The sequence below is a fragment of the Corvus moneduloides genome, chromosome 4, assembly GCF_009650955.1.
Source record: "Corvus moneduloides isolate bCorMon1 chromosome 4, bCorMon1.pri, whole genome shotgun sequence".
Taxonomy (NCBI): domain Eukaryota; kingdom Metazoa; phylum Chordata; class Aves; order Passeriformes; family Corvidae; genus Corvus; species Corvus moneduloides.
This window is the reverse complement of record NC_045479.1, coordinates 21538815-21566803: the sequence shown is the minus strand read 5'-3', so window position 1 is coordinate 21566803 and position 27989 is coordinate 21538815. Positions and strand designations below refer to the sequence as shown.

The 27989-nt window shown below is 43.8% G+C and overlaps 1 protein-coding gene across 2 annotated transcripts in view; it reads left to right on the top strand.

Moving 5' to 3' along the window:
• Nucleotides 1-27989, top strand: part of SYN3 (synapsin III) — a 188597-nt gene that overhangs the window by 29751 nt on the left and 130857 nt on the right. For both annotated transcript variants that reach the window (XM_032107131.1, XM_032107132.1), the window contains 3 exons: nucleotides 1340-1397; nucleotides 11314-11405; nucleotides 23080-23236. In XM_032107131.1, coding sequence (XP_031963022.1) covers nucleotides 1340-1397; nucleotides 11314-11405; nucleotides 23080-23236 — 307 coding nt within the window. The remainder of the gene's footprint in view (nucleotides 1-1339; nucleotides 1398-11313; nucleotides 11406-23079; nucleotides 23237-27989) is intronic.

Below are 27989 nucleotides of genomic sequence, written 5' to 3'. Positions count from 1 at the left end.
TCAGATATACTTGTAAGAATTAAGCACAAAGCTTTTGACATTTTGAATGTATTTTTCTATTATAATGAAAAATGTTGACTTTGTTTTGAGCCAGAATGACAAAACAACTTTTTTATTTACACATCACGTTTCTGGGGGAGGGGAGCATTCAGCTAAAAGCTGGTGTGTTTCAGCCATGGGGGAAATTGCCTTCCTACTGTCTCTCCTTTTTTTATTGGAACAAATAGACACATAGTAAAAATGTGAGCCAGCTTTTTTTTTTTTTTTTTTGCTTATACTATAAAATAGGGAGCAAAGCCGGCTTCCCCTCATTTTCCTTTACTTCTTTATTCTGTCCTGTCTTTGCCAATTGGAAACAGAACCCAGAGTTACTTTGTCTCTGGAAACAGCTCTTGCGGGACTAAACTGTTTTCAATGCTTTCCAAATAGAAGAGCCCTTTGGAGCCTACATGGCCTTCTGAAGTTTACAGGGGAGGAGGACTGACAAAATAAATTCATATTTTCTTCTGTCAAGCTTGTTTGGTGAGAGGAAGAACTGGGGAGAAATATTCACAGGGAAATTTCCCCACTGACTAATCAATATAAAGGGAATTATACACAAATATGAATACAAAAAGCTAGAACTGCCTGTCCTTTTCCTCTCTTTTCTTCTCCAACACTACTGTCAGCCTTCCCCTCACAGGAACAACCTTCTAGAAGTGCTTTGGTGTCTGCATCATGTGGGGAGATAGGAACAGAGCTGGTGGAAGGTGTATGTTCTTCTCACAGCAGTGTTCAACCCCAAAGCAAACAAGGTTTCTCAGTTCAGGAGTTCATCCTTCATCAGTGATACTGTAGAGATGCAGATATGGTTTCTCTAAATCAACAGCAAGAAGAAACAGAAGCGGAAAGCAGCTCTGTAGTGAGACAGCATGAGAACAGGCTTCACGAGTACTTCAGCTGTGATGATAAAGCTCCTTGCTCAACATCAGAAGTTCCCAGTGCTGTGCCATATGTTGCTCTCCTTTTACAGAATAAAGATTGGGTATTAAATGAGATCTAGCAAGGAATCATTGATTAGAGTTGTTCCCTGGAAAAGATTAGGAGAACATTTGGTTTTCAGTTTGAAAATTAAATGAAAAAGTAACAAGCCTTGAAGGAACGTTCCAATGTGGTTTTCATCTGGCTTGGCAGGTTTCTCCTGGAGAACAGAAAGCTAAAAGAAGATAGGAATTAGAAAAACATGCTGTGACCCGGATAGAAATTCTTCAGCAAAAAGGGAAACACAGAAGCAAAACAGTATGTAATGAAAGCCAAAAATCTTATTTAACCATGTTTGTCTCTCTTGCTTCTTCTGCAGGGCCAAATATTTCCAGGGGAAGAAGGTGAATGGAGAATTTGATATCCGAGTGGAACAGGTCAGTGACAAGTGAATTTCTCTCTAAGGAATGCATGTGGACAGGGCTAAGGAGAGGTAATCTGTCCCAGGAACAGTAATGAGGCTCATAGCCTGTATTCTGATGGGCACTGGACACATCCTGTTTCCCTGTTAGCCTTGTTAGACATTCATTTCAGCTGAAAACTCTTCATGTTGGGGTCTGTCCCCTGCTCTGGGTGCTGGTGCAGTGTCTGTCAAACAAAAGTCCCATATTGACTGAGACTGGATGCTGTTGCCAAAGTAGAAATTATTATTAACAATCATCATCTGCAGACACCCGACTTGAAAGCAGGCATAAGAAGAGAGAGATGTAGAGATAAGGTGGTGATCCTGAAGGAATCATATGCTTATTTTATACTCATTAGGGCCATAATAATGTTTGGGTGGATAAAGAAATCTGAATGTTGTTTGAATGACCTGATATTTTCTGTTTTTATAAAGCTGTTGATTCTGCATCGTGTATGTACAGATTATTAATGCAGTGGTTTTGAAGACTTTCTCAGGACCCACTGCCCTCGAAAAGGTTTCTTCTCTTTTCAAAGGGGTCCTGTCCTGTTGTCTATGACTGTTCATGAGTGCACATGTTCTTATCAAAGTGCTTCTGGGACAGATTTTTCTTTTTTATTGATGTCATACTTGTCAGTCTGGGTGGTATTAGCAAGAATAATTCTTCCTGGCATTTCTTCATCAAAGTCCTTATTTTGTTGGCTGCTTTAGCAGTTATCCTAAAAGAGTATAGGAAAAATTTAAAAAAAATTTAAATCATGCTTCTCACTTAGAAGATCCAACTGTCTCCATCACTCAAAGCAGGGCCAGCTTCAAAGTTAGACCAGATACTCTTCAAAATGACCTGTTAGTTCTTTCCTAAACCTCCCAGCTCTACCTTTCCCCTCATACTCCTTCTCCTCAAATGTTACTGCACTTGAGGTCCTTATAAAGGAACTGCCTTCAAATGGTCGGTGAGCGCAGAAGGTCAGAAGTGGACTCTGGTTCCCTGCTGGGAGATCAAGTTGAGACCCTTGTCACCACCACAAGGTAGCTTATCCCATTTCCCCACGGACTCCTGTAGGGAGATTTTCCCAGTCTACCTCTTGAAATCCTTCACATAGGCTGAATATCCACGTTTGAGATGAGGCAACAGATTGCTCCAAGCCAAGACCATGGTGTGATTCTGCTGGTGAGGACCATGGCCAGGCCCCTGCAGCTTTCATTAAATGCCCACACAGGGACTGCTTCTTTGCCCAAGGGAATGAAGCCCCCAGTGGGCTGGAGAGTTGAGGAACAGAAAACAAGGATCCTGGCTGTTTCCACCTTTCCCCTCCCTGCCACCCAAATCAGGCAGCCCAACCTCTGTTTGGTGGGCAGGGAGCTGCTCTTGACTCCTCCAGACCTCAGAAGGAGAACAAATGATGACTTTTCCCAGCTGGATCAATCTGTCCAGGGAAACACAGAAGCTGCGTTGTCATGGGCAGTCCTTGAATCTGACCCCAGGGCTCTCCTGTGTATTGTTTAGGTGAAGAGGAAGGCACTGCTTCCTTCAAACTCTGGCTTTTTGTCCCCTTCTTTGTTTGGCCATCCATCCTTGCTCAGTATTTCTTGATATTTAATTTTTCTTCATTACTGCAACCCTGTTCGTCTGGAGCCTTCCTAACTTCTTCACCCTCTTCCTCAAGCAGTCCAGGAGCCTAAACTGTTGTGGGAATGAGTCCCCTGAGGCAGAATGCTGACCCTCTCTACCTAAAAAAATATTCTTCCACAGTTTTCTTATGAAAAAGGAAAAAAAAAAGGGGAATAACTGTTCATCAGTATGGTCCACATCTTTCTCTTTGAGTTCCCAGCTTACCAGTCTTCACTCTTGTAACTCTCCCCTGAATGGGACACAGACTGGGCCATGGAGCACAAGCCTTAACCTGGCTGTTCAGTTCTGAATAACCTCTTCATCAGAGAGCTTGACTCTTGGGCACCTCTTGAACCATTTGGTCTGCTTAGTAAGTTAATTCAGTTTTTCATTTTTCCATTTGATCCTGGTTCAGATAACCACACATTATTAACTCAGCCAGAAATACAGTTTGCCCCAGGAACTTTTTTTAGGTTTTATAGGAGAAAAACCACTTTTGATCTGAAAAGCTAAATAACAAAGAAGTTTGAATGGCAGAAAGCAATGAAAGGAAATATCCAAATGTTAAATACTCTTGAAAAACCACATTGGGAAAAAGCCACTGCCTTATTTTTACTGACCATGCTAACTCTTTTGCCATTCTTCCAGGATGTTCTGTAGCTGGTCTGAAGTTTTTCTCCTCCTCTTTCATATCCATCTTTGTTACATCTTAATTCTTTCTTAGCAAGCCATTTTAGCAATCTGTGGGGGAAGCAGAACAGGATAGTAGGTGATATTTTCTTGAAAGTCATGACATCACTTATTTGTAATGGAGCAGGAGTGCTGAAAGCAGCACTGTCTCTCCCTCCCTCAGCAGCGGGAAGTCAGTTATCTAATCTGGTTGTACACCCTACCAGCTCTCCAGGCTGCCTCCCCCCTCCTCTGAGGAATGCAGGACATGTGTGATCCTGCTGTCCTGCTCTGTCTGTCCCCCACACCCAGCCCTGTGGAAAGCATTGGCTCATTTCAGCTGAATTTGAGAAACAGGCAGATGTTTCAAGATGCTAAGTTTCTGCAAGAGGTGAATTCAGTTCATTTTAGACACTGGGTAATACACAGGGAAGAGACTGTTAAATGCCATCCTGCTGCTCAGGGAGCTGCTTCTGCAAGTCTCAGCCTGTAGGAAAATAGGTTTTATGGACTCTCAAATAAGGTTTTCTGGTTCTTTAGCACTGAATGAATTGCATGACCTCGATAACAACCCCAGGCCCTTGTTCTTCATATCCATTACCCCCAGGAAGAGATAGGGGTTACTGTGGGCAGCACCTGCTAAGGTGCTGGATAAGGAGAGGGCTGGCAGGTGCTGGATAAGGAGAGGGCTGGCAGGGACACTGTGGCAGGTACACCACTCTCCTGTCGTCCATTAAAATGAAAGTGAAGTCTGACTTTGTTTCCACCTTTGTTTCTTCTCTTCTAATCTTCAGTGTAACACTGAAACCATATTTATTAATGTGCTTTAAAGGCTGCAGGATTTATTATTGTCCACCATTTAGTGAAACCAGGCAGGCAGTCCTATTGCCTTCTTTCTGCTGGATGCAAGGAGAGAGGTGAAAGGCTTTGGTGGTATAAAGCCAGTCCAAGTGTTCTACTGAGCCATGGCCCCTTTTTCTTTGGAAGCAGTTTGGATTAAGTTTTGGTTATTTGCATATTTTTCCACTTCTATAGCAATGATTGTCTTTCGTGAGACTGATGGAAACACTGATCCAAAAGTGAAAATCTATTTGACCTATTCCCGTTAAAACCCTGATGGTTTAAGTTTTACTCAGTCTGGGTAAAGCCCTAAGCTTTAAGGAACAGCTGAGTCTAAAAATACCATCTCTATTTTATGCTAAAAATAAGCTGCTTAGATTTTGATCCACGTTGCTGCTTTTACTTGCCTGGTGATGTCTAGCTTTCAGAACTGCAGTGTACGCATCTCCAGTTCTTTCCTCTAGAAATACAAATACTAAAAAAGTTCTTTCCAAAATGAAAAGCAGAAGTTTGAATAAATGGCTCGAAGGCTAAGGTGAACTTAAAGAATAATCTTAACATGCCACAGGAGTGGACCACATTGCTTTTAGTCTCTCACAAAAAGAATTTTTCTTCTATCTCCTCAGTTCTTCATTGGCCAGAGGACAGGAGGCATTAGGAACCACAGTACACTGAGGAAGAGGAAGAATTACACTATAGGCCTTATGCCCTGTCAAATCATTTCCTTCATTAGAGAGAAACTAATTCAGCACCTCTTTTCCCACCCTCTCTGCGCTGTCCCATCTTGTGTGCTCTAAGGATTCCTGGGGTTTCCCATACAGATCATAACATACCTCATGTGGGGGTCTTCTTGGGCATTAGACATGCCCCAAGCCCAAGGTGAATGCCTTGTGGCCATGCATCCCCAGCACAGCCACAGACGAGCAGAAGAGGGCAACAGAGATGGGGCTGAGACCTGGACAACCACAGACCCATCAGACAGGATAGTAGGTGACACTGACGGTGGGGGGCAGATGAGTGGGACACTTGACACCTGTCTGGGAGAGTGATGTCCACAAAGCAGGAGGTGTGCAGAGCAGGGGCATTGGGATGGCCATGGAGACCTGGCTTATGAGAGGAGACTGACAGAGTTGAGTTTGTTTATGCTGCCATAACAGAGGATAAAGGAGACATCAGTGCTTTTAGTAAATACCCTGGTGCAAGAAACGGTTTCATGACATGGTGCCAGGCCGTATGGCTCTAATGGGCTGTTCCAGCCCTGTGCCCTGCATGGCCCAGTGGGAGACACAGCAGACAAGAGCAAGCAGCACCTCTTAGAGAGAGTCCACCACCTTCAGGGTACCTTTCCTGCAGGTATTTCCCAAAGGAATTTGAATATGTTCAGAGACATCTTTCCTGACACTGGCTAATGATGGTGGAGTGGGGTGAAAAGTGTGACAGGGGAGCCATGAGGCCAGAAGGTCCATCTACACTTTTATTCCTGTTTGTTCACCCGTCTCCTTCCCACCATTTCCTGCTGTGATGAGGTGGGTCCGTCTGTCCGTCTGACACACATTCTTCTTGCACAGCTCATTCACTTGTTCCCACTGTTCAGTTTATTTTCAGGGAATGATTATCCAGTGAACTCCTATGTACATGCTTCTGGAAAAGTCTTGTGGTATAGATTACGACTCCATTGGCAGCATTGTCAGGAAAAAAGTTGTACTTGGCAGTCACAGAAGATAATTGTAATACAAATCATGAATTCCAGCTCCTTTGTATTTCCCGCCCTAAAGAGGTATTTTCATGTGTGGCGTAAAATGGTCCTTTCAAAAGGTAGTCTGACAGGTCTGTGTGTGATGAAAGGAAAATTAGCCTCTTGTCAAACAACTGTATAATTTTTGTTCATTATATGTTTAGGGCTTGGGTTTTTTTCCAACTGAATGCCAGAAAGCAGTTCAATAACAGCAACAGCAGTTCTCCTAGCTTTGCCACATGCAAGCATTCAGAAACCATGAATAAAGGGACCTGGAGAACTAGCAAGAATGACTCTAAAGTCATTATTTTCTTAAATTAAAAAAAATACTCTCTTCTTTTTTTTTTTTTTAATTTTCATTGGCTTTTGGAGGTTTACAGAGTTTATGGTTTTGAGCCATTTCCTGGGATCAAAATATTTAGAAATGCGCTTTTTCTAAACCTCAGATTTTCAGACAGTCACATAACTTCTGAAATGAAAATTCAAGAGACAATTCTGAATGCCACCAGAGCTGATGCACCAAAAGGTGTTCACGCAGGGGAAGGCATCTGGACCTTCAGCACCAGCATTGTCTCTGGGAGAATGCATCCTAGCTTCAGGACTTGTGAAGAGCACTTGTGGAAGCTGCTGTTGAAGCCACAAAGCAGCATTCCCATCACAGATGGACTCTCTCCATTCTTTTCTCCCAGAGATCAATCCTGGTACTGGGGGCAGGTGGGGAGCAGGGTGCCTCCCCAAGGAAAAATGTCTCAGGAAGAGACATGGGGAATCAGGATGTGTAATCTCCAGTGCTGCATGATTGTGCACCAAGCATGCATAGCCCCAACCCTCATCCCACTGGCACCCGTACTATCTGCCCACCATTCTGCCTGTGCAGGATTTAGGGATTGCTTACTTTCCCCTTGAGATGCTTGCAATGGTTGGAGTGAAATGTGCTGCTTTAGGAATGCAGCCTGATCTGGGCTCTTCCTTGTACATATTGGAAGATCCACCAAAAAATAAGGCATGAAATCCACTGAGGAATGCATGTGATTTGATTATACAGTAGCAACTCCTCAGCCCAAGTGCCTAAGCCATGGCACGGACCAGGCTAGTCAGCAGCCTAGACAAAGCAACACAAGGATTACAGTGGATCTCAGCCAGAATGTGAGCTAGAAAGCAGTCACACTGCTGCATGTATGACAAATCCATACTCAAACATATGGTTGGCAGTATTGCAAATGAAGAGAGTTGTGGACTTTCCAGAGAGAATCCTGGTGACAGCAACAACTCTGATCAATTCACTGAAAAACGTCATCTACGAGAAAATCTTACAAGAATGGGGCTAGTTTTGTCTAGGGAAAAAAAAATGGAAGAAGAATGTGCAAGTCTTTCAGGAATAAGCCTTTGGGTTCTGCAGGAAGACATAATGGACACAAAATAATTGCTGTCTTAAAAGGTAAAGGGAGAGATTTAGGTTGGGCATTGGGAAAATTTTCTGTGGTTATTAAGGTACAGACTGCCTGAGGAGGTTCCTCATCTATGGAAGACAGAAGAGGTTATGTAGTATCTGCACGCAGAGGCAGAGATGGTAATGCCTTAGGAAAGAGGGAAAGACTGTGTGATGTCTTGAAGTCCTTCCAACACAACTTTCTGTTATTCTATGAAGAATGCTTAAAATACACCTTGAACATGTGCTTCCCTTGAATCACTAACAGGCATAGCTACCAAGCCAGGCATTTCTACCATTTCATGATTTAAAATGGCAAAATCATCCTTGTTTTAATATCACGAAACAGACACTCTAAAATAGCTCACCAAAAAGATCTCCAGCACACAGAGAACACTGATGGAAACTGAGAGTACCTTAAGGTTTAGTCCAAATGATCTGGAGAGTTCTCTGATTCTTAATACCTGAAGTAGGCATTTTTGACAAAACTATGATCAAAGTAGCTGTGGGCATCATCTCATATCTGAGCCTCACAGAGGTATGAAATATTTCTACTCCCACAGTCTGTGTTACATTATTCTTCAAGACAGATTGTGTCACATTTGTCACACATGGTTTGCTCTTGCCCTGAATGTTTTTGCAGCCACTGGCACTGTTTCAAAGCGAGTATAAAACACCACCAGGCTAATGCAGTGCCTTCTTCTGTTCCATGATTCCTAATGCAAATGACTCTGCAAGGCCAGGGGGAGCTGGGCTCTCCTGTTTTATGCATAGTTACCTGTCACTGTATCTGCATGGGCTGCTTTCAAAAACCTCTTTGTCTGCAAGGTAAACTCAGCCTGGAGATGATCTCAGAGTTGAAACCCCAGCCAAGGGAAGTCATCAGGCTACAAAACCCACAAAGTTAAAAATACAGGGAGCACTGGAAAATCAACAGGAAACAATTTCTGCTGACTGAAGGTTTTAGCCTTCTTCCAAATGCCAGCTAGCAGCAGCCTGTTGGATGGGACAAAGCAGCTACATGAAAGCAGCAGCATTCCTTAACTTTGTCTGTTAAAGCAGAAGTGAATGCCAGGAAAAGGTCAGGATTGCCCCTCAGCTCTGATTGTAGATCTGGGTGTTTTGGGGGTGAGATAGCTGAATCCCCCAGACCCTCTCTACACTTCTCTCTCCTTGCCAGGGTTCCCTGGACAATGGTTGCCAAAGGGGATTTCTCCTTTTCTTCTGGCTCTTGACATTAGCAGGGCCTGAAATTGGTCCTGGCAGTTTGGCATGAAGTACTCACCAGCTCGGGGGGTTCTCAGGCCTGTTTGCAGGTCAGGTGTCTGAGCACAGCTTTGTTTGGCCTGACTTCTTCAGGGAAACGCCTGTCACACCAACTTAGTTAGACTGTAAGTGCCCCTCATCGAATGAAGATTGTCCGTTTTCACCCCCAGCAAAGAGGAGTGTTAAGCTCTTTACTACAAACCATTATGGAAAAAAAATTATGGTAGAAAAGCATAAAAATCATGAAAACACAGACCTAAAACTTCCCTTTCTTGCGCTGGTGTTCACATCAGATAGTGCATTCCTCAGCAGCAGAAGCTGGAGGTCCAGCTCTACAGCACTCTGCTTTCAGAGCAGGACATCTCTGAGGCATATGGAGACACAGAGGTGGGAAAAACATCCTTTCCTCTCCCCGATCCACACAACCTCTGGAGCTAACGTGTAAACTAGCAAGCGTGCCTTGACCCAGTGGGGAGATCACTGATGGTGCCCAAAGCATCTGATCTTATTGAATTTGTCCAAGGTGGACTCCTCTCTCCCTAGATCTCCTGAGATTTTTTGAATGTATAAAAGGCAGGTGCCTTTTAGGGGTACATGTTCTCTTATCTCTGATCTGATAGGGTCACTGAAGAAGCGTGGCTGTGGCCAAGGCAACACAGCGCAATCTCTCATGAGTAAAACCCAGGCAGTCACCTGAACCACTGCCAATCCCTCCCTTTGAGTGTGTCTGTGTGTGTATGTGTTTGTGTTTGAAGTAGCATTTATTTCTTGGCAACAGGAATTTTCCCCCTCTTTTCATTGTAATTAGGAGTTACAATGATGTAAGATCGTGTAAGGGTGTTGCTTTAAAAAGTTTACGCAGGGCCACAGACATGAAATCTCATTACATCATCGGGTCACCAGTCCGCAGCCATTGCTTTAAAATTACATGGATTTTAAAAGAAGAAAGTTGGAAATTATTTTTTCATTTGTCATCTGGCCTTTGAGCCTTTACAGGTGCACTAGTTCTCCATTGGCAAGTTTTTTCCATGAGTTCATGAGGACAAAACATGCTTTTTTTTTTTTTTTCCCCTGCCTTTTTTTGCCTTTTTTTAATGTATAAAAGTTGTTCCTGGCACTATCTTTTGGTTCCAGGTAATAGAAGTAGCAGAAGAACATTAAACAGTACAAGGATCTCAATAAAATCATAAGGGTTAGCAGCACCATCTGAGTGTTTTGGTAATAGATAGCTACTGGTTAGAAGATGATTTTACTTCTGCCCAGTCCTCATCATACTAAGTCAGAAAAAATGCCTGAAAAAGGAAGGGGAAAAAAACTGCTCAAAGGGAGAAGACTATATTTTCTGCCTCAACAAATTAAACCTGTTTGTTTATATTTATATTTATATCACAGGCACTAATTTAATATCAGATTTTGAATCTGTATCATGTTAGAAAGGGAGGATCTGCATGGCACTAGGATATTCTAGTTCAAGGTTTACTCATTTGCTCATCAAGACCAGAGTTAGGATTTGAAGCACAAGACTAACTCTGATCAGGTAATCCTGCCATCCTCCTACTGAGAGTGGCCTGAGACCACCAAGCCTTGCTAGCTCTCCAGTCAGGATTATCACATCTCTCACCCAGCCAGTCACTCTGATTTGTGTCCTGACCTTCACTGACAACTTCTGCAGTCACAATCACCCCTGTGCCTTTTGCTCCCCACGGCTGAAATATCCCTTGCCAACCTTTCCAGCCTTGTAAGTCGTGCCTCTTTTAAAATACAAAGTGTTTTAATGATTGAGCAGCTCTGTTTATAGCCTGCCCAGCTTTGCTAGCTCTTTAATAGTAAAAATCTTAATAAGCAAATCATATCAGGTGACCTCTGCTTATCACCTTCCTGCAACATAATGAGGTTTAAAAAGGTTTAAATCTTTTGTATTAGATTTATAGCTAGCCAGTGGCACAGCAGCCAACTCAGAAATAATTCTAAATTGATGTCTCCAAGTGGAAACTTGGAATTTGAATTCAAATGACCTTACCTCTTTTTATTAATATTATTATTATTCTTTCCTGTGTGCATTTTTCAGCTTGCTCATTCTTAATTTCTTCAGTACTCATTACTGCAATAAGCCTAATCCTGTATACTTTTACACCTCGAGTGTGGGAGCCATAAATACTTCTGCAGTCTCTCAGGGCAAACCAGCTATAATTGGATCTTCAGTTGCCTCACAGAAAGGAAAAAAATATTGAAAAAAGAAGGAAAGGCACGTTCCAGACAAAGAAAACTCTGCGTCTGTGTTCATGTGTTTGTGTCTCTGCCGCCCCTGAGTAACACTTTGTCCTTTTGCTCCACTCCAGGCTGAGTTCTCCGAGTTGAACCTGGCTGCTTACGTCATGGGTGGCTGCATGGTGGACATGCAGGTCATGAGGAACGGCACCAAGGTGGTCAGGTGAGGAGCACCAGTTGGTCTTGAAAACTGGGCTGTCTGGATCAATACTGGGGCAAGCAGGTTGGCCTCAGGGGGTGACAAGTATCTGAGTCAGGGCAGCGTAGTCCTGTTGGCTCCAAGGATTCTTGGAAGTGGTGAAAAGACTGGCCTGACTGGTGGGTTTGTATCAGGTCTCAGGTGCACATTATGCCGTGCAGTCATTGTTTCCAGTCTAGACCCTTCATGCAACAGCAAATGCCTCCTTCTCAGGTTCTTTTTAGCCTCCAGACTCCCAATAAAAGGGATAACAGATCTTCTCCCTTGGTTTTTCTTGCTTCTCTGTCAACTCACCTTCATTTTAAACAGTGGCTCTAATTCACTAGCCTGCCTGACTTAGACCCTGATCCCATTGGACTACCCTCGCAATAGCCACTAAGCCCAGATGACCAGACCAAGAGCAGCCCTGAGGAGAAGGACTTGGTGGTGTTGGGGGGACGAGAGGCTTGACATAAGCCAGCAGTATGCTCTCACAGCCCTGAAAGCCAACCACGTCCTGGGTTGCATCCAAAGCAGCGTGGCCAGCAGGGCAAGGGAGGGCATTCTGCCCCTCTGCTCCACTCTGGTGAGACCCCACCTGCAGTGCTGCAGCCAGCTCTGGGGCACCCAGTATAAGAAGGACACGGACCTGTTAGAGCAAGTCCAAAGGGGGGCCATGATAATCGTCAGGGGGCTGAAGCACCTCTCCTGTGAAGATAGGCTGAGAGAGTTAGCATCGTTCAGCCTAGAGATGAGAAGGCTCCAGGGAGACCTTACAGGACCTTCAAGTACCTAAAGGGAACTACAACAGAGTTTTGCAAGGGCATGTAGTGATAGGACAAGGGGGAATGGCTTTAAACTGAATGAGGGTAGATTTTTTTCCTCTATTGTGAGGGTGGTGAGGCATGGGAACAGGTTGCCCAGAGAAGGTGTGGATGCCCCATCCTTGGCTGTGTTCAGCACTAGATGGTGCTTTGAACAACCTGGTCTATTGTGAGGTGTCCCTGCTCATGACAAGGGTGTTGGAACTAGATGACCTTTAAGGTCCCTTCCAATACAAACTATTCTATGATTCTGTGATCCTGATGCTTGCAGCCTGATTTGCTCCTGAAATACCACTTCTTTTTTTGTGAGAGACTCCCAGTGCTCTGGCTTTGCCCTGTGGTATATCTCAGAGGTAATACCCGTCTCTGCTTGGTGGGGATTTCTGTCCTACTAGCATTACTTTGTAATTGCAGTCATTGCAAGCAGCCTTTTCCCGAGCAATGCTTCTCCAATCACACATCCAATTCACTTTCCAGAAGCATTGCTCCCCCTCTTTCAAGCACCAGAGTGCCAGTAATCTGGAGCTAATGTGAGATGCATTTTTACAAGTTCTATGTGAAGAGTAGTGTACATTGTCACATGTGTGTATGATGCCTCTGTTTACACAGCACCAATATTACCTTCCACCCCATTATTCCCAAGCCTTCATCTTTATGAGCTCCTGTTGTTACAACTCTACATTTCATCTTTGATACAATAGCTTTTCTTTGTTTGTGTTGAAATCTTACTGCTGTTCCAAATTAATTTTTCTAGCTGCCCTGCTTCTCTGTGTACAATTCCTTTGCACTATTTGGTGTATTCAGCATCTTTGAGTTTAATACTCTTGACACATTTAATCAATGCTTTTGTCTGTTTGCAACTAGTTCAAAATTAGAGATAGGGACACATAATGTAGCATGCAGTGCTATTCTTGAAAGGGATTCTTAGAACAGCTGAAAAACTGTGATTTTGAGCATGGTGGCCTCAGTTTAATTTCTCAATATGTCATTTCCAGTCCAAACAGTGCAAAGCAAAACATGTCACTGTCAATTAGCTATGACTGTGGTCCATCAATTCATTTCAGGTCCTGACATCTCTCTTAGTACATCCACAAGGCATTTGTTCTTTGGTAAAATGTCACGAGCCTCTGCTAAAAACCTTTAAAGTTGTGTCTGTTACATGCATTTGCTTTCTCCTGTGCCACAAATGTCTGTTTCTGAGTGAAACAAAGCATTGTGTCCCATGAACCAGCCGCTGGAGCGTTCATCAGACAGTGTGCTGTGCTAATGCACTCTTGTGTTTGCTTGCTCATGATGCTGGAAGGTTTCCCAAGAACCATTTCCTAGGTTGATCACATCTTCATTTTCCTTCCTGTGTCTTTCCTCCCAAAGCCATTCATACATCTGGCAGAAAGATCTTGAGCTATTAAACTGAAACTGAAGACAAAATTTATTTCGCAAAACTGTCTGGGGCATGGTGTTCATGTTTCTGCTCACAGTGAATACACAGGTATTCCAGCTAGCATTTTTGCATGGATATTTATATATGAAATACGTGGGGTTTTGAATGTCATTAGCTCAGGGTTTTTTGTTTTCATATCTGCATGTTTAAGGACACATTTGCCTTGTGGGAAGTGGATTTGGTAAATACACACTTGTCTGGATACGCAATTTATATAGCATATGCTACATGCCATAGTCCTTGCAAGCAGCAAATATTTGTTTGCAGCCTGTGCTGATGTGCCCCTGTTGTGCCCAGCTCAGTGAGTTTAAGAACTCAGGTGACCCAACTTCCACAGCCACTCCTAGCAATACTCTAGAAGGTATAGAAATTAAAACTCTTCTTCACTTTAGAAAGCGAATTGTGGAACTGAGCTGTGCAGAGGCACCTCAACCCATCCACATGGATGCAGCTGCTTCCCACTCCCTTCAAGTCCCACTATCCCACTCACAGCCATGTCCTGCCTGGCCACAGACACACTTCAGAGTGCCCAGCCACAGGGAGACCCCTTCAACTCACGTGTGCACCAACACTGCTGCTGCTGTCATTTTTTTTCCATCACTTATTAGGCCTCTGTTAATTATTAAGCAAAATATTCATTCCAAAATCGGAATGCTTCTAGATGGTGAAATATAATACTCATCTTGTTTTTTTAATACCCAGAGTCATGGAAATCCCACTGACGATTTATAGGAAGGTAAATACAACATCATCTTGCTAACAAGCACATTTGGGATGCCCCCCTGCAGGAGCCCTGCCTGCTTCACATTCTTCTTCAAAGGGAGAGCAATAGAATGTAGCAGTTTAGTGGAAAGACAGTGAAAATACTACAGACAAGTCGATTGAAATCACCAAAATAATAAATTTCTTAAGAGCAACAACTAATATTCATATTCAACAACCACTGGGCTGTCCTCTCCAATTTGACATTACATTTACTGATAAGCTATCTAACAATTTATTAGCCTATAAAATTTTGTCATTTTGGAGCAGGTCTCCTAGTTCTGTCTTTAAGCTGTAAATACCGTATCGCACATGTAAAGCAAAGTTTAAACCAAAGCCTTTTTCTGCTGTTTGCGTAATCCCTCCTGACACCTTGGAGTTAAGGCATTTTTTCAGACCCCATGTCAACTGATTTGAACTGCCCTGGGAAAAAATTGTGGTTCTTTTACCTAAGAATTCTTAAATTCTCTAAGAAGGTATAACAGTCCTTAAAGCCTTCCATTTACCACTTGCATCAGGAAAGTTAAAAAAAAAAAAAAAAGATGCTTTAGAAATATTATTGGCAATTACAGAAAGCAAAGACATGGACATATACATGACTCCTAGCCTGTGTATCTTGAAGTAAGTAGCCACAATTAAGTTACCAAACAATCTTATTGAAGCCAGGCATTACTTTGCTTGCCTGATTTTTAAAACAAGCATGGCTCCAAGAATTTAATTTTACAGTAACAGTGTTCTGGGTCTCCAACTTCTCTTTTTTAGCTACTAAGTTCTGCACATCTGTAGGAGGGGGTGGAGAATTTGAGGTAGTGTCAGCAAAATCTGCTACTGGAGACAGAGGCTATCATCTAACAAATGTAAAAAACTGCATCTGTGTTTTCTGTGCCAGTTTTACCATGGTTTGTGAAGGCTCCATCAGCCTGTTCAGCACATTTCCTTCAGACAGAGAGCTGGCCATGAAGTGCCTTGTGCAGTCTCTAGCAAGCACTTTCCTGTGTTTGCGCCCTGTGACCCTTGCCCTGACTGAGGACACCAGTGGGATGAGCTGGGCACCAGGAGCAGTGTTGGGCTCAGCCAGGGCTGGTGGGGTGGGGGATGTCCCACACATTGGTCCTTATTACCCCAGCACTTATTTGGAAAAAATTGGCATCAGACCTTCTCCACTGAAGAGTTAAATATGGGAAGCAGGAGGTAGTGTTTATTCATCTCAAAGGATCCCTCACCAGCTTAGACAGCAGCTCTTACAGCAGGGAAAAGGTGGGTGCAGTAGCTGGAGTGCTAAAGAGTGTGTAAAAACAAATGTGGGTTTATGCCTACTTTTAAAACACTTGGGTGGATTCTTCATCCTCCTCCCAGTGCACACACAACTTCCCTCTGGACAGGTCTACACACACAAACAGAAGGATACAGTGAACCATCTGCAGTCTAATTTACTCTAGAAAGCTCTTGGACTGTGTCACTTTTACTGGGGTTAGGTGTGAGGAATGGGATTTTTATTTTCACATTTCTCTGAAGGGCCCTTCCTGTCAATATTTTGGCAGTGTAAAGAGGCTGTCAGTGTTGGCACTGCACCCACTTTGAGGTGCATTTATGCTTTCAGGATATTATAAAAGTGTTTAAGTAGAAATGAAAATTTGGGCTGTATCTGCTTCTGACAGCAACATTTCGACTCCCAAACTATGATCCCAGGTTCTGTATTAGATTAAATTCAGTACTCTGCTTGACTTTTGGATTTCACAAGACTTCAGCTATTAATTCCAGTAGATATGGGAATAAGGTGGGGATATGTTGAAAATCTGGACAGCTCTTTTATCTGGGGAATACTAGTGTCTTTGGGAGCATTTCAGACCTTTAAGGATATAAATTAATCATGCACCAGACTGCTCTCATCTCCTGTCTCCCTGTAGAGAGGTCTCTTTTGCCACTGGGACCGATCATCCAGGAGAGAAAGCACATTCTCCTGTTTGCATGGGACCTGTCAGAGTGGTGGCCATAGCACTTACAGTGTGGTATGCAGGTTCAATGAAACCCCACAGGACAGACAACAGCTGATGGACCAGGAGATGCCCAGGGTCTGAAGTGGGGAGGACCCTGTGTGGAGAAATGGCCCTGGCAAGTGTAGAGGAGTGTCCAAAATGACAGCAAAGAGGAGCAGCACCAAGGACAAAGCCTAGCTGTGAGGAAGGATCTTTGCTGTGGAATGATGTTTGGTCCTACAGGCCTTGCCCGAATTTGGTCTGTCTGTGTAAGGTGTGTGTCTCTCCCTGCTCACCCTGGGTGATGTGCCCTTGCTACTCACAGCCATGCTGGGGTCAGTGAATTCTCCAGTTTGTCCACACAAGCCCATCCATTCCTGTAACACTGACATTCCCGTTGCTTCCAGCTGATTCAGTGCTTCTACAATGCTCTGGTGACAACAGGACAGCAACCTGTTGAATCACCATCCCAAAAATCCCTGAAAGTGCTTTTTTCCTGAAGCATATTTTTACACTGCAAGCTGCAGTACAGTCACAGCATGAGGAAGCAAATCCTTTCACACAAGAGAAGCAGAGAAGAAGCTGGCCAGCCCACAGGTGTTTCCCTGCTATTCAGAGCTTGCAGACTCCAGGAGACATGTAGTCTGACTAAAAAATACGTGCCTGCTCCAGGATGCAAGATTCTTTAAAGTGAGGACACTGTCCTCTGCCCACTGCATCTTTTCCCATCCCAGTAGGTTCACTCACCCCAAAGGTCCATTAGCAAGCAGCTGCCTGAAAGGGGCATGGAGGTTTACTATCCTACAGAGGCCATGCTTTCTCACCACACAGCAGTTGCACGTCGCTAGAAGGATGTTTTCTTGTCTCCACAGGACTATTTGTTCACAAGAGTTGGTGGTTTCTTGCAGTTCTTCTACAGAGACAATGTCCAGGAAGACCATGGGAGTAGCCACTGTTCCTGGACACTGATGTAGGAAGTATTGGTAGGCAGTAGGTCACTTGGTCACTTTCCAGCTTCTCATGTTCCAGGAGGGTTGTGCCAAAGACAAACTGCAGCCTCTGTCTAATCCCTGTCTTTTTAAATTTAACTCTTGACCTAATTAGGGTCTTTTTTTGGATGTCTTTTTCTAGTTATTGTTGTTTGGGGGGTGGGGTTGGGATGTAGTTTTTGTTGGTTGGTTGGTTGTTTTGCTAATTCCAAACCAAATTTCTGCAATTTTCTGTGAAGTTGCAGATAGGAGAAAAAAAATGGCAGAAACTGATTGGGAAAGTTTATGGTTCTAGCAGCCAGATGGAAAAATATGTTGAGCTCATGGTTCTCCCAAGTTTCACAGAAAGTGCCACATGGTGGAGTACAATATGTGCTATGTATTTAACACTAAGAAACATTTGGGCAATATTTTTTCTATTGATGGCATGGCAATCCATAAATGTAATGGAGAAGTGTGTGTAACAGCCTGTAAGCTTTTGAAAATTCAGTTTAGGCAAGAGACCAATGTGCCAAATGACCACTTTCCTCACTGAAATACCCTGCAGAGACAATGAGCTGGGGCGAGACGTCTAACAGGGTACACCCTGGCAAGCTGCAGTTACATATGAAGCAATTTAACACCTCTAGTAAACATTTATAAACTGAGAAATTATTCCCATATGGGGGATGATCTAACATTGTTTTTCACTAGTATCTCCCCCCTCTTCACCTGTCTGTCCCTGTCCTCTTATTTTTTTTTTTTGGAGCAGGAAGTACAAAAGAGAAGAGACAGTGGGGTGTGATTATTTATGTATTTATTCTCAGTTACTTCCACCTCAGCTCCTGCTGCTAAACAGCTGCTTGGAGGCCTGCCTCTCCCTGCAGGGTTTGCTGATGTCCCAGATGAATAATGTCCCCCTTCACCTCCCTGGCAGCTGGCGCCCAGCCGACGTGCAGGCAGGATGCTGACAGTTATTGGGAAAACACTTGGCATGCAGACAGCTGCCAGAAAGCAAAAGTCACTCCAAGCAGACCAGGGTGGGGAGCATCTCAGATGCTAAACTATTTGCCTGACCCTTTTTTGCATTTACAGTAATTCTTTCCAAAAAGGAATGAGATGCCAGGGCCTAGAACATTCAATAATTAGTTAATCCAGGATTAAATACAAGAATGATTTAAAAATTGTGTACATTGCTTCAGTCTTGATCAGCTTTCTTTTTTTATCAGTTCTGCCATAGTTTGTCTCCTTTCCATGTGGGTTTTTACTAAGGCTTCTTCCAGGGAATGGCAATCATCCTAATGTCACTTCAAAGTTAGCCCTGCAATGAGCATGGTGTTGGGCCAGATGGTTTCCAAAGATCCTCTCCAACCTAAATTACTCTATGACTTTATTCTGTGATGTTGGAAAGTATTTGGATCACCTTCTGTAAAAGCTTTAGATCACAAGCCTTTAGAAGGCAAGTTGATGTTGGCAGGTGTGGTTGTTCCTACTTTCAGGCTTTGTCCGAGTCCACACGCTTTTCCTTGTCAGTGTTGATCAGTTTAGAAGTAAAATATATGGCAGACTTTTTAGACTGCCAGAGTACAGTTCAGAGAGTATGGGACATGATTCAATGGTTAGTTGAGCATTGATCTGTGGCTGAGAAGCAAATCAGAGCATCTTCCAGGGTGTCCTCATCTGCCTACAGTGGTATTGTTCCTGCTACAACTGTGACTCCTGGCTCCTGCTGCTTTTGCTGCACTGGTCTCCCACACCCCCCATGTATTTTACCCAGCCATTCTCTACTACAATGTTCAAAAAAAACCCCTGCTTCTCTCCTCCAGCCTACTAAAGAGAGATTATTCTTTATTGTATGTTGTTTTCTTTTTTCTCTAAAACGAGCTCTGTGTTATCTTATTTATATAAGCAGTCACATTCGTTCTTTCTTTGAATAACTTCAGCAGGGTTTATTTCTTTCTCTGGAAAATATGACGAGGTTTTGACTGAAATGACATTTTTTTTCTTGGCAAATTTTCCGCTTTGCTAAAACATCAAACAGAATGTTAAATCTAACACCGTGATAGGGGGAAATGTCATCAATTCCCTATTAATTTTCAGCAATGTAAAAACAATGCCATTAACACCCAAGCAAAGCACAAAAAGAATTTGTTCCTATTTGTAAATGCCATTTTCTGTTAGGTGTCAGACACCTGAGGCACTGCATATTTGGAGGAATTTTGCACTTCTTGAGCAAAAGTCGCAGCCACTTATGGCTTGGACTTGTGCCTCAGAAGCTTCCCTGAAGGCTTCGTTAACTGCAAGTAACGCAAAACTTACTGTATCATGTTGCTTAATTATGCACTTCTCTTCTTCTCTGTGTCATGCCAGATAGGAAAGGCTTTGGAAGGGAACTTAGTCAAAACATCTTGATCACTGGGAAGTATCTGAAAGCTGAATGAAGTCTCCTTGAATAATGGAGGGTAGCCAGAACCTGAAGTGAGGATGTTGTCTTCAGTGTCCTGGGAAGATATTTTCTATTGGCATGAAGAGCAAAGTGTCTTCTAAGACTGTCAGTCTTCTAAAAAGAGAGCAGGAGAGCCCATCCTTCTCCAACAACACCAGGAAAAAGCTCTCTCACCCATCATGGTGCTGGGGTATAAAGCACCCTTTGGCTGCAAATGGTTATTCACAGTGGAAGGGGTCGTTAAGAGGTATTTTGACAATCATAGAACTGATTAGGAAAGATCTCTAAGAGCATTGGTCCCACCATTAACGAGCATTGCCATTTTCACCACTAAATCACAGCCCTAAGTGCCATATCCACACCCCCTTTGAACAACTCAAGGGACGGTGACTCAACCATTTCCCTGGGAAGCCTCTTTCGATGCTTGGTAACCTTTTCCATAAAGAAATTTTTCCTGATATCCACTAACCCTCCCCTGGCACAACCTGAGGCCATTCCCTCGTGTCCTACACCTTGTTACCTGGGAGAGGAGGCCACTACAACACGCTCCAGCACCTCAATGTCTTACTTTCAGTGAGGGAGCCAAAACTAAACACAGGATTTGAGGTGTGACCTCACCAGTGCACAGTACAGGGGGACAATCTAATGTGTTGATCACACTCTTTCTGATACAAATAATCTATGCTTGTGTGTTCTTTCTTCATGCCCTCGAATCTCTTTGTGCTTCAGTGAGAAAAGCTGAAGGACTGTAAGCAAGCCAGAGTTATGCCTATATGCAGAAATAAGAAATAGGCAGTCTCTTTAAGGCATGAAACCTCCTAGCAGGATGTGCTGTCATCATCTTCTCTACCACAAAGCAGGCTGGGGACCTGCTTTCTGTACAGAAATGTTATTGATTGTTATTCCTTTTGCTGCTGGTCTCCATTTCTCTGTTACAGGCTCTGGTGCTCTTCAGCTGATGTTTATTCTCAGCTAGTCCCAGGCCTGGCACTCCACTGCCTTGCTCTCTGTATCCATGGGAACATTCACATTGTTCCATGGCTCAAAACAGGGATTCAGTGTCCACCTTCACTTTAGAGATTCACTCCTCATCTGCTGCATGAGAGAGTGCCCTGCCTTCCTAGAGAACACAGAGTTTGAGAATAGGCTTTTCTACATTAATTCTGTGCCCTTGTGTCCATCATATAAGTGGAGAAACTCTTTCTCTGCCAGGATCTGAAAAGACAAGAGCTTTTTCCCTGAGCTTTTGGCTGGCAGAAGTAAAGCCAATGAAGGCAGTTTCCCAGCCACTCTGTGTCCTCCCCCTGAAGCTGGCTGTGCTCATTTTCATCCTTCCTCCCCACCACAGCATCACATCTCCATCCAGGGTGTTGGGGCAGATGTTCAAGGGGAAAATACCACTGCTTCACCTGGAGAATGATCTGAACCATTACTGTGCAACCCCAGTAGGTGCTGTCCCATGAGTCAAGTCTGGGATTGTAACAAGGACCATTTTTTTCTTCATACGCTCAGAAAGCTGGATGAGGAGAGACACACCCATAGCTCCTGCCTCTCCAGGCACCACAACTGTTCAGTAACTCAGCACAGATATCAAGCCCTGGTCCTAAGTAGCTGGTAAATCCTTCTTGAGGACCTGTGCCCACCTGCAGGGTACTTTCTATGCAGCAAGTCCAGCAGAACAGAGCAGCTCCAACTTTCCAAGATTTGTATTCACTTGCTGTTTCTCAGCGGGGGTCACCACTTGCCTCATGCCCATTGACACCAGGGAGGTCCATAAATCAGCTGCACAGCGATAGCACAGCCCTCATGATGCTCATTCTGCATCTCGCTGCTGCAGGAAAGCACCACCTTTGGTGCCAAGTACATTAGGGAACATGCCTAGGTTAAAATAAAACTCCATGGGAGGGAATCACAACATTTCTAAAGCTTGGCCTCTTTCATCACAAAAGCTGAGCATGATCCTCACCATGTCTCAAGCGGGCGATAACAAAAGTCCAAGGCCAACAAACAAAATGAACAGCTTTAAAACAACAAAGCTGTGCTGGGGTTTGTGTACAGTGTTTGTTGCCACAATCTGGCCCAGAGTCACCATCTCACATTTCCCTTCCAGAATGATGGAAATATAAATAGGGGCTATAAACCCAAAGTATTTCCAGCTCATACATCCAAAGGACAGAAATTATAGTCTCTTAGCAAGGAAAATGTTCGAGGGTAGTGAGGTAATGGGACCTGGTTACAGAGCTCATTTCTCTGAAAATCTTTAATACAGCATGGAAATTTTTCAGTGTCCTTGATGCAACCTCTGCTAACATATAAAATAATCCCCTCTTTCAGTGGAAAAGCCCCTTCCTTAGAGAATGAACTGCTGAGCCCCATTTTGGGAACCATTTCTTTCCAGCTGCTGCTTCCAGATATTTTTGAATGGCTCCGAAGACAGCGCGTCAGCAAGGAATGAAATCTGGCTGCTTGAAAGATAATCCATTGCCTGTTGGCTTACCTAGAAAGGGCCTCACTTTTCTGTGCATTAGCTGAGGGCTGCTGCTGTTGAACCATAGGAGTCCGAGCTCCAGTCTTGCTAAATAATATTCTGGAAGTCCAAGCCATGAGTCACAGCAGCATATGAGGGGCTCTGCTCCTTTGATTAATTACATTACCGTGCCTGCCCTTTGCTTGTTGACTCACAGCCGTGAGAGCCTGGGACGTGCTGCCTATGTAGTAAACTGATTAAAGGGGGAATGTGGGTCAGTGTATGGATGTGTACGAGAGCTTTCTGAAATCCCTTATGATCTTCCCACCCACTGGGCATTGCTTCAATATGGAGCTCAATCGTCAGGAAACAAACTTGCTCCCTCATCTGCGTTGCACATTGCAACGAGCTTGCCAAGTACGGCCAAGCTTTTAGAAAGAAAAGAGAATTCCCCCCCCCAGTGAATTTATGACCCTTGGCTCTGCTTGTGGCTTGTTCCTGTGCATGCCTGAGTGACATGGAAACTGCAGAAAATCTGCTTGGCCTGTTTCTATGCTCTCACACTTGCATCTACATTGGATTTTTCCTTTTTTAATGACTAGGGGGTTTTGTTGGGTTTGTTACATTATAACACGAGCAACACATGATGAGAGGCCCAGAGAAGAGCAACATGTGTTAGTGAAAAGAAAGGGGAAGGATGGAAAAGAAACGAGGAGTGGTTAGAAGTGCTTCTGAGCATTTGAAAGTAAAACATCACTCTCCTCATCTCTTCCAGGTCCTTCAAGCCGGATTTCGTCCTGATCCGGCAGCACGCCTACAGCATGGCATTGGGAGAAGACTTCCGCAGCCTCATCATCGGCCTCCAGTATGGCGGCATCCACTCGGTCAACTCCCTCTACTCCATCTACAACTTCTGCAGCAAGCCCTGGGTGGTAAGTGATGATCCGGCTCTGCTGCAAGTCAGCTCTGCAGAGGAGATCTCTGCTACTAATAAAACACCAAGGTTGCCTTCCAGGCTGTTTCAAAGGAGTTGGTCTCTTTAGGTTAAAATCTAAGCAACCTTAGGAATCCAGGTGGGAGTTCTTGGGGGAAAAACCTATCAGCACTACCAGCCTCTTTATCAGCCTCTAGTGGTATCAAGGTGTTATTTCTTCACCCTGAGCAGGACATTTCCCTTGTCCCAGACTCTAAGGGATCACCAACAGCTGGCAGGGTAGCAACACCTAGGTTTCTTGTACCTAGGTTTCTTGTCCTTGGGAAGGATCCACAGTGGAGAAGTTCATGGAGGACTGTCTCCCCTGGGAGGGATCCCACGCTGGAGCAGGGGAAGAGTGTGAGGAGTCCTCCCCCTGAGGAGGAAGGATCAGTAGAGACAACATGTGATGAACAGACAAAAACCACCATTCCCAATCCTCCTGCACCGCTGGCCGGGAGGAGGTAGAGAAAATCAGTCCAGTTAGGGTCAAACCACCACAGATGTAGAGTTTTTCAAAGTCCCAGAATGAAATACAACATTATCATGAAGTGTTGGTTCATTGAACCTGAAACATTGCACCTTGGAAAGACCTAGGCTGAGTCAGCTCCTGATGAGGACAGGACAGTGTTCTGATATTTTGCACTGGAAGCTCCCTTCACCTGTTCTTTAAATTCTGTCAAGTTCACAGGAGAATCTCAGAAAACTTTGTAAAATATTATCATTGGCTTTTCTCAGCCCCAAATCAAAGCGTGTAGTAATTCCCCAGACCATTTCTCTGAGCAGCTCCAAGGCAGCTGAAGCTGCAGAAGCAGGAGGGCTGGGGAGATAAGTTGGCCTTGAGCCACAAGAGTAAGGCTGGTCATTGCAGTAGCTGCAGGAGGAAGTCAGATGCTGATACCATTTTGGAGTTGGCATTTGGGTTTTCCAAGCATTTTCGTCCCAAAGTGCCTTCTCTGATCACTGATGCTTCCAGAATGGAAATTTCCCTGCATTCTTCTAGGTTCAAAGCAGGAAACTACAACTATATGGATGTGAGGAGATGGGACTTTGCAATATGACCCCATGGAAAACTTTTAGATGCATTTTCAGGAATTCCCTTACTCATTGCACAAATTTAGCTTGGAGTAAGATGGAATACTTATAGAAAATGGTATCTTCCTCATCACCTAATTAAGTGGAGTTTTATGGTTGTTTTTTTCCCTTGGAATAATTATCCTAGAGGTCCTCAGTGTGTTGCTTGGTAGGTCAAGTTCAGATGAGGTCTGTAGTGATTCAGACATTTATTTCCATGATTGGGCAGTGTTGGATTTAAGTAATTTCTTACTAAAATGGTACAAGTGTAATAAACAGAGTCTTTTCAGTTTTCACCCCTTTTTATAACATTTGTGGGGTTTGTTGAGACCAAAAGCAAGATCCTGTCTTTTCCAAAAATGTTGCAGTGCAACAATGACAGTGGTGAGAGCAACCTCAAACAATCTCACTTTGCCATCATTGTATAGGTGGTTAATGTCCATTTGACCTCAGTTTCCATCTGATTTTCCAGTTCCAGGCTCAGTACCACACCTTCACATTGGTTCTGACAGCTGGTCCTAGACACAAGTGCATTGACCCTGGTGACCAGACAAAAAGCCTCCACAGTTACACTGCCTTTTGAAGACAGTCATGTAGTCCATTCCATCTGATTTTGGGGTCAAGTCAGTCAGGGCTTAGCTGACGCTTTGCAACTTATGCCTTGTAATTATGTTTCTGATGGTGTGAAGGGGCCTCAAGATGTGAAAGGCCTATTTTTAGGCATCTGAAATAAAAGAAAACAAACAAACTTAGCACTTAAAAGAAAAAAAAAAAAGCAGTGCTGGAAAGGCAGTGTGGGAGAACTTGGCTCTGCCAGCAGCTTGGCTTAAGTTACTCTGGGTCTGGTTGTGCCATGCTTTCCTCACAGGGAATACAGCTGGCACAGACAATCTTCCCAGAGGAGTCAAGGAAACCGTTTGCAAACACTTTAAACAGGTTTTCAGAATGCCTCCTTTCCCTGCTGCCCCTGCACACACATCACCCCCAAACCAGCGACTGTAATGTGCTCAGCAATCTAAGATTACATCTAATGTGCAATGCTCAGAGGGTATTGAAGCTCTTGTAGAGATTGCAGTGGGACATTTGGGGGCAAAAATCTTCACTGGCAGCACAATCAGAAAATTTTGTTTTTGTGATAGCTGGGAAGCAAGAGATAGGGACACTTTGGTGCACGTTCCACTTTGATTGCAAAACAGGCATCTCGAAATAAGGGATCTGCATAACAGAGATTACTGGAAGCTTTTTGGATCTAGAGAACAGTTGAGATGCATGAAGAAATGAAATGAAATACCCCTGGGAAATGTGTTTTTCACTCTCATTTTTTATTTTCCCCAAAAATGGTTCCATTTCATAGAAATGTTTATGATTTTGTGGAGGGGAATGAAATTGAGACTGTTTTTCTTTGGCAATTTGCAACCACGTTTTATTCTCAGCAACTCTAATTACAATCAGCTGAGTTTGGATTTGGGTTTACTCAAACATGCAGCCCCATTTTTTAATGACATTTGCCAGGTTTCTAGTTCTGCAGTGCACAAACTTCTTCAAAGATTAAAACGGGCACAGTTTGAATCAGATGTTTCTGAGAGGGAAAAAAAAAGAGTATTCAGGGGGTCTCACACCCTGAGAGAAACATCTAAGAAATCTGAGTTTTAAGATGGTCCCAGAACTGTTGAGAAATAATACTACAAGCACACTAAGCACATTGCTTCAACCACTAATAATAATTTTTGTGTTAGAATTCTAACACAATTCTAACTCTAATTCTAAGTTACAATCCAAAATACAGTGGGAAGAATGCCCAGAGCAGTACTCACTGCATGCAGGTAATGTCTGTAATTGCAAAGCAACTTCTGCGTCTGTAAGGCAGCAGGAAACATGAAGTTTTTCTGACAGTCACCCCCTGAGTCCAAGGACTCCTAGCCAAACTGTTATTGACTGCCAAGGGACATAGGCTCCCTGATCACCTAGGCACTTTCAAAATATGCAAAAGGCCTTAAGGTCCTCTGAATGGACCTTTCTGTTTCTCTGTAAAGACTCCCTGCATGTAACTCTGATCTCCAGCCAGTCAAAGGTATTCCACTTGCCTACTTGTTCCAGGTACCTAAAACCAGGCTGCCTTGCCCCGTGTCTTATCTGTGGTCTGGATGCAATCTCGCTAAAACCAGTGGAACCACAGAAAGCAAGAACTGCTGCCAGAATGTGGAAGGTGTGGTTATACCTAGCAGAGCTGCTGACAGCAGCATTCCTACCCATCTGCACTGGGAGATCTTACTCGAGCTCTGTTATCAGATATCTCAGAGGCTGCTGCACCACGTAATGTGGGAGTCTCTTTGTCAACATCCTGTCCCTAACAACTGGTAAAAAAAGGAAAAATGGGAGGGGACTGTCCCATGAGGGGCAATACCAAAGTCAGACCTTTCTGCAGGCTTGGCCCAGTGACGAGGCTCCCAGATGTCTGAATCTCTCATCTGAAACACTCGCTATTTCAGCAACAGCCAAGAGCTGTGTGCTTCAAAAGGAAGCCCAAGGAACAAGTCAGAACATTGTCTATCAGCTGCACAGTTGTTCCAGTTATTTTGTTTGAGCTGTTTTCCCAGGATAAATGTACATTTCTTCAACATCACGGTGTCCATGGCTCACCAGAGCTGCATGCACACACAGCAAGGGGCACGGGCTGTTCTCAACCAGAGTGTTTTTCCTTCTCTCCCCTGTCTCTGTCTCATTGTGTTTAACTTTTAAGCCCTGTTTGCTCACCTTGCTAGTCAAAACAGGGCTTTATTTTTCTTTTCTAGAATGTGCAGGGCTAGTGCAAGTAGTTAAGAGAAGCAAGCTGTCCTCCTTCCACAACATCAATACTCTCCTTGCCAACAATAATTATTCCACATGGGGAGTTTTTCCTCTTATCTGCTGATGCATGTGAGGGTGGTGGTGGTGTTAGTGATGGGATATGCCGCCTCTTGATGTTTCCTGGATTTTCTTCAAATGCTGTGTTTTGAACTATGAGATTAGGAAAAGGATTCTTTGCATTTGCCTGCAAATCTGCTGGCAGCTGCCCCTTCAGCATTTGGCCTGGGTCTGGCACACATCTTGCAGCCTAATTTTTTTTCACAGTGACTGCATGCCAAGATTTAACTCTCAAAGGGGCATTTCTTCTCCACCAGCAAATGAAGTTTCAACTTCTTATGCAGCAATGCTTTTGCTTAGACTAGCCCAGTACCAGGAGAGGAGCCTTAACGGGGCTACTCCGCAGAAAACATCCACAATATCCTCTCTCTATCTGCTATGTAACCTTGGTGTTGTGATTTGGTGCCTTTACTGGCTCCAGCTCTTGCCCAGAAGTGCTCAGAATATGCAAGATTAAGTAGCTAATGCTGTTGGGAAGAAAGGGAGCTTGCTTTTCTTTCCCTTCTTCCCTAGGTGTCTGTTTCCTTCCCTTAATCTGTGTGTTACTTCCCTTAGGGGCCACAGGGATCTCCTTCAAGCTTAATACATCCCTACCTTTGATGAGGAACTTGAGAAGCTCATGCAAAGGACTTGCAATCTGTCCTAACTTGGCCCAGGCTGGAGACCTTTATTAATTAACTTGATTTTACCAAATTCTGGGGGGCTTGGAAACTGAATTCAGTTTATAAACTATT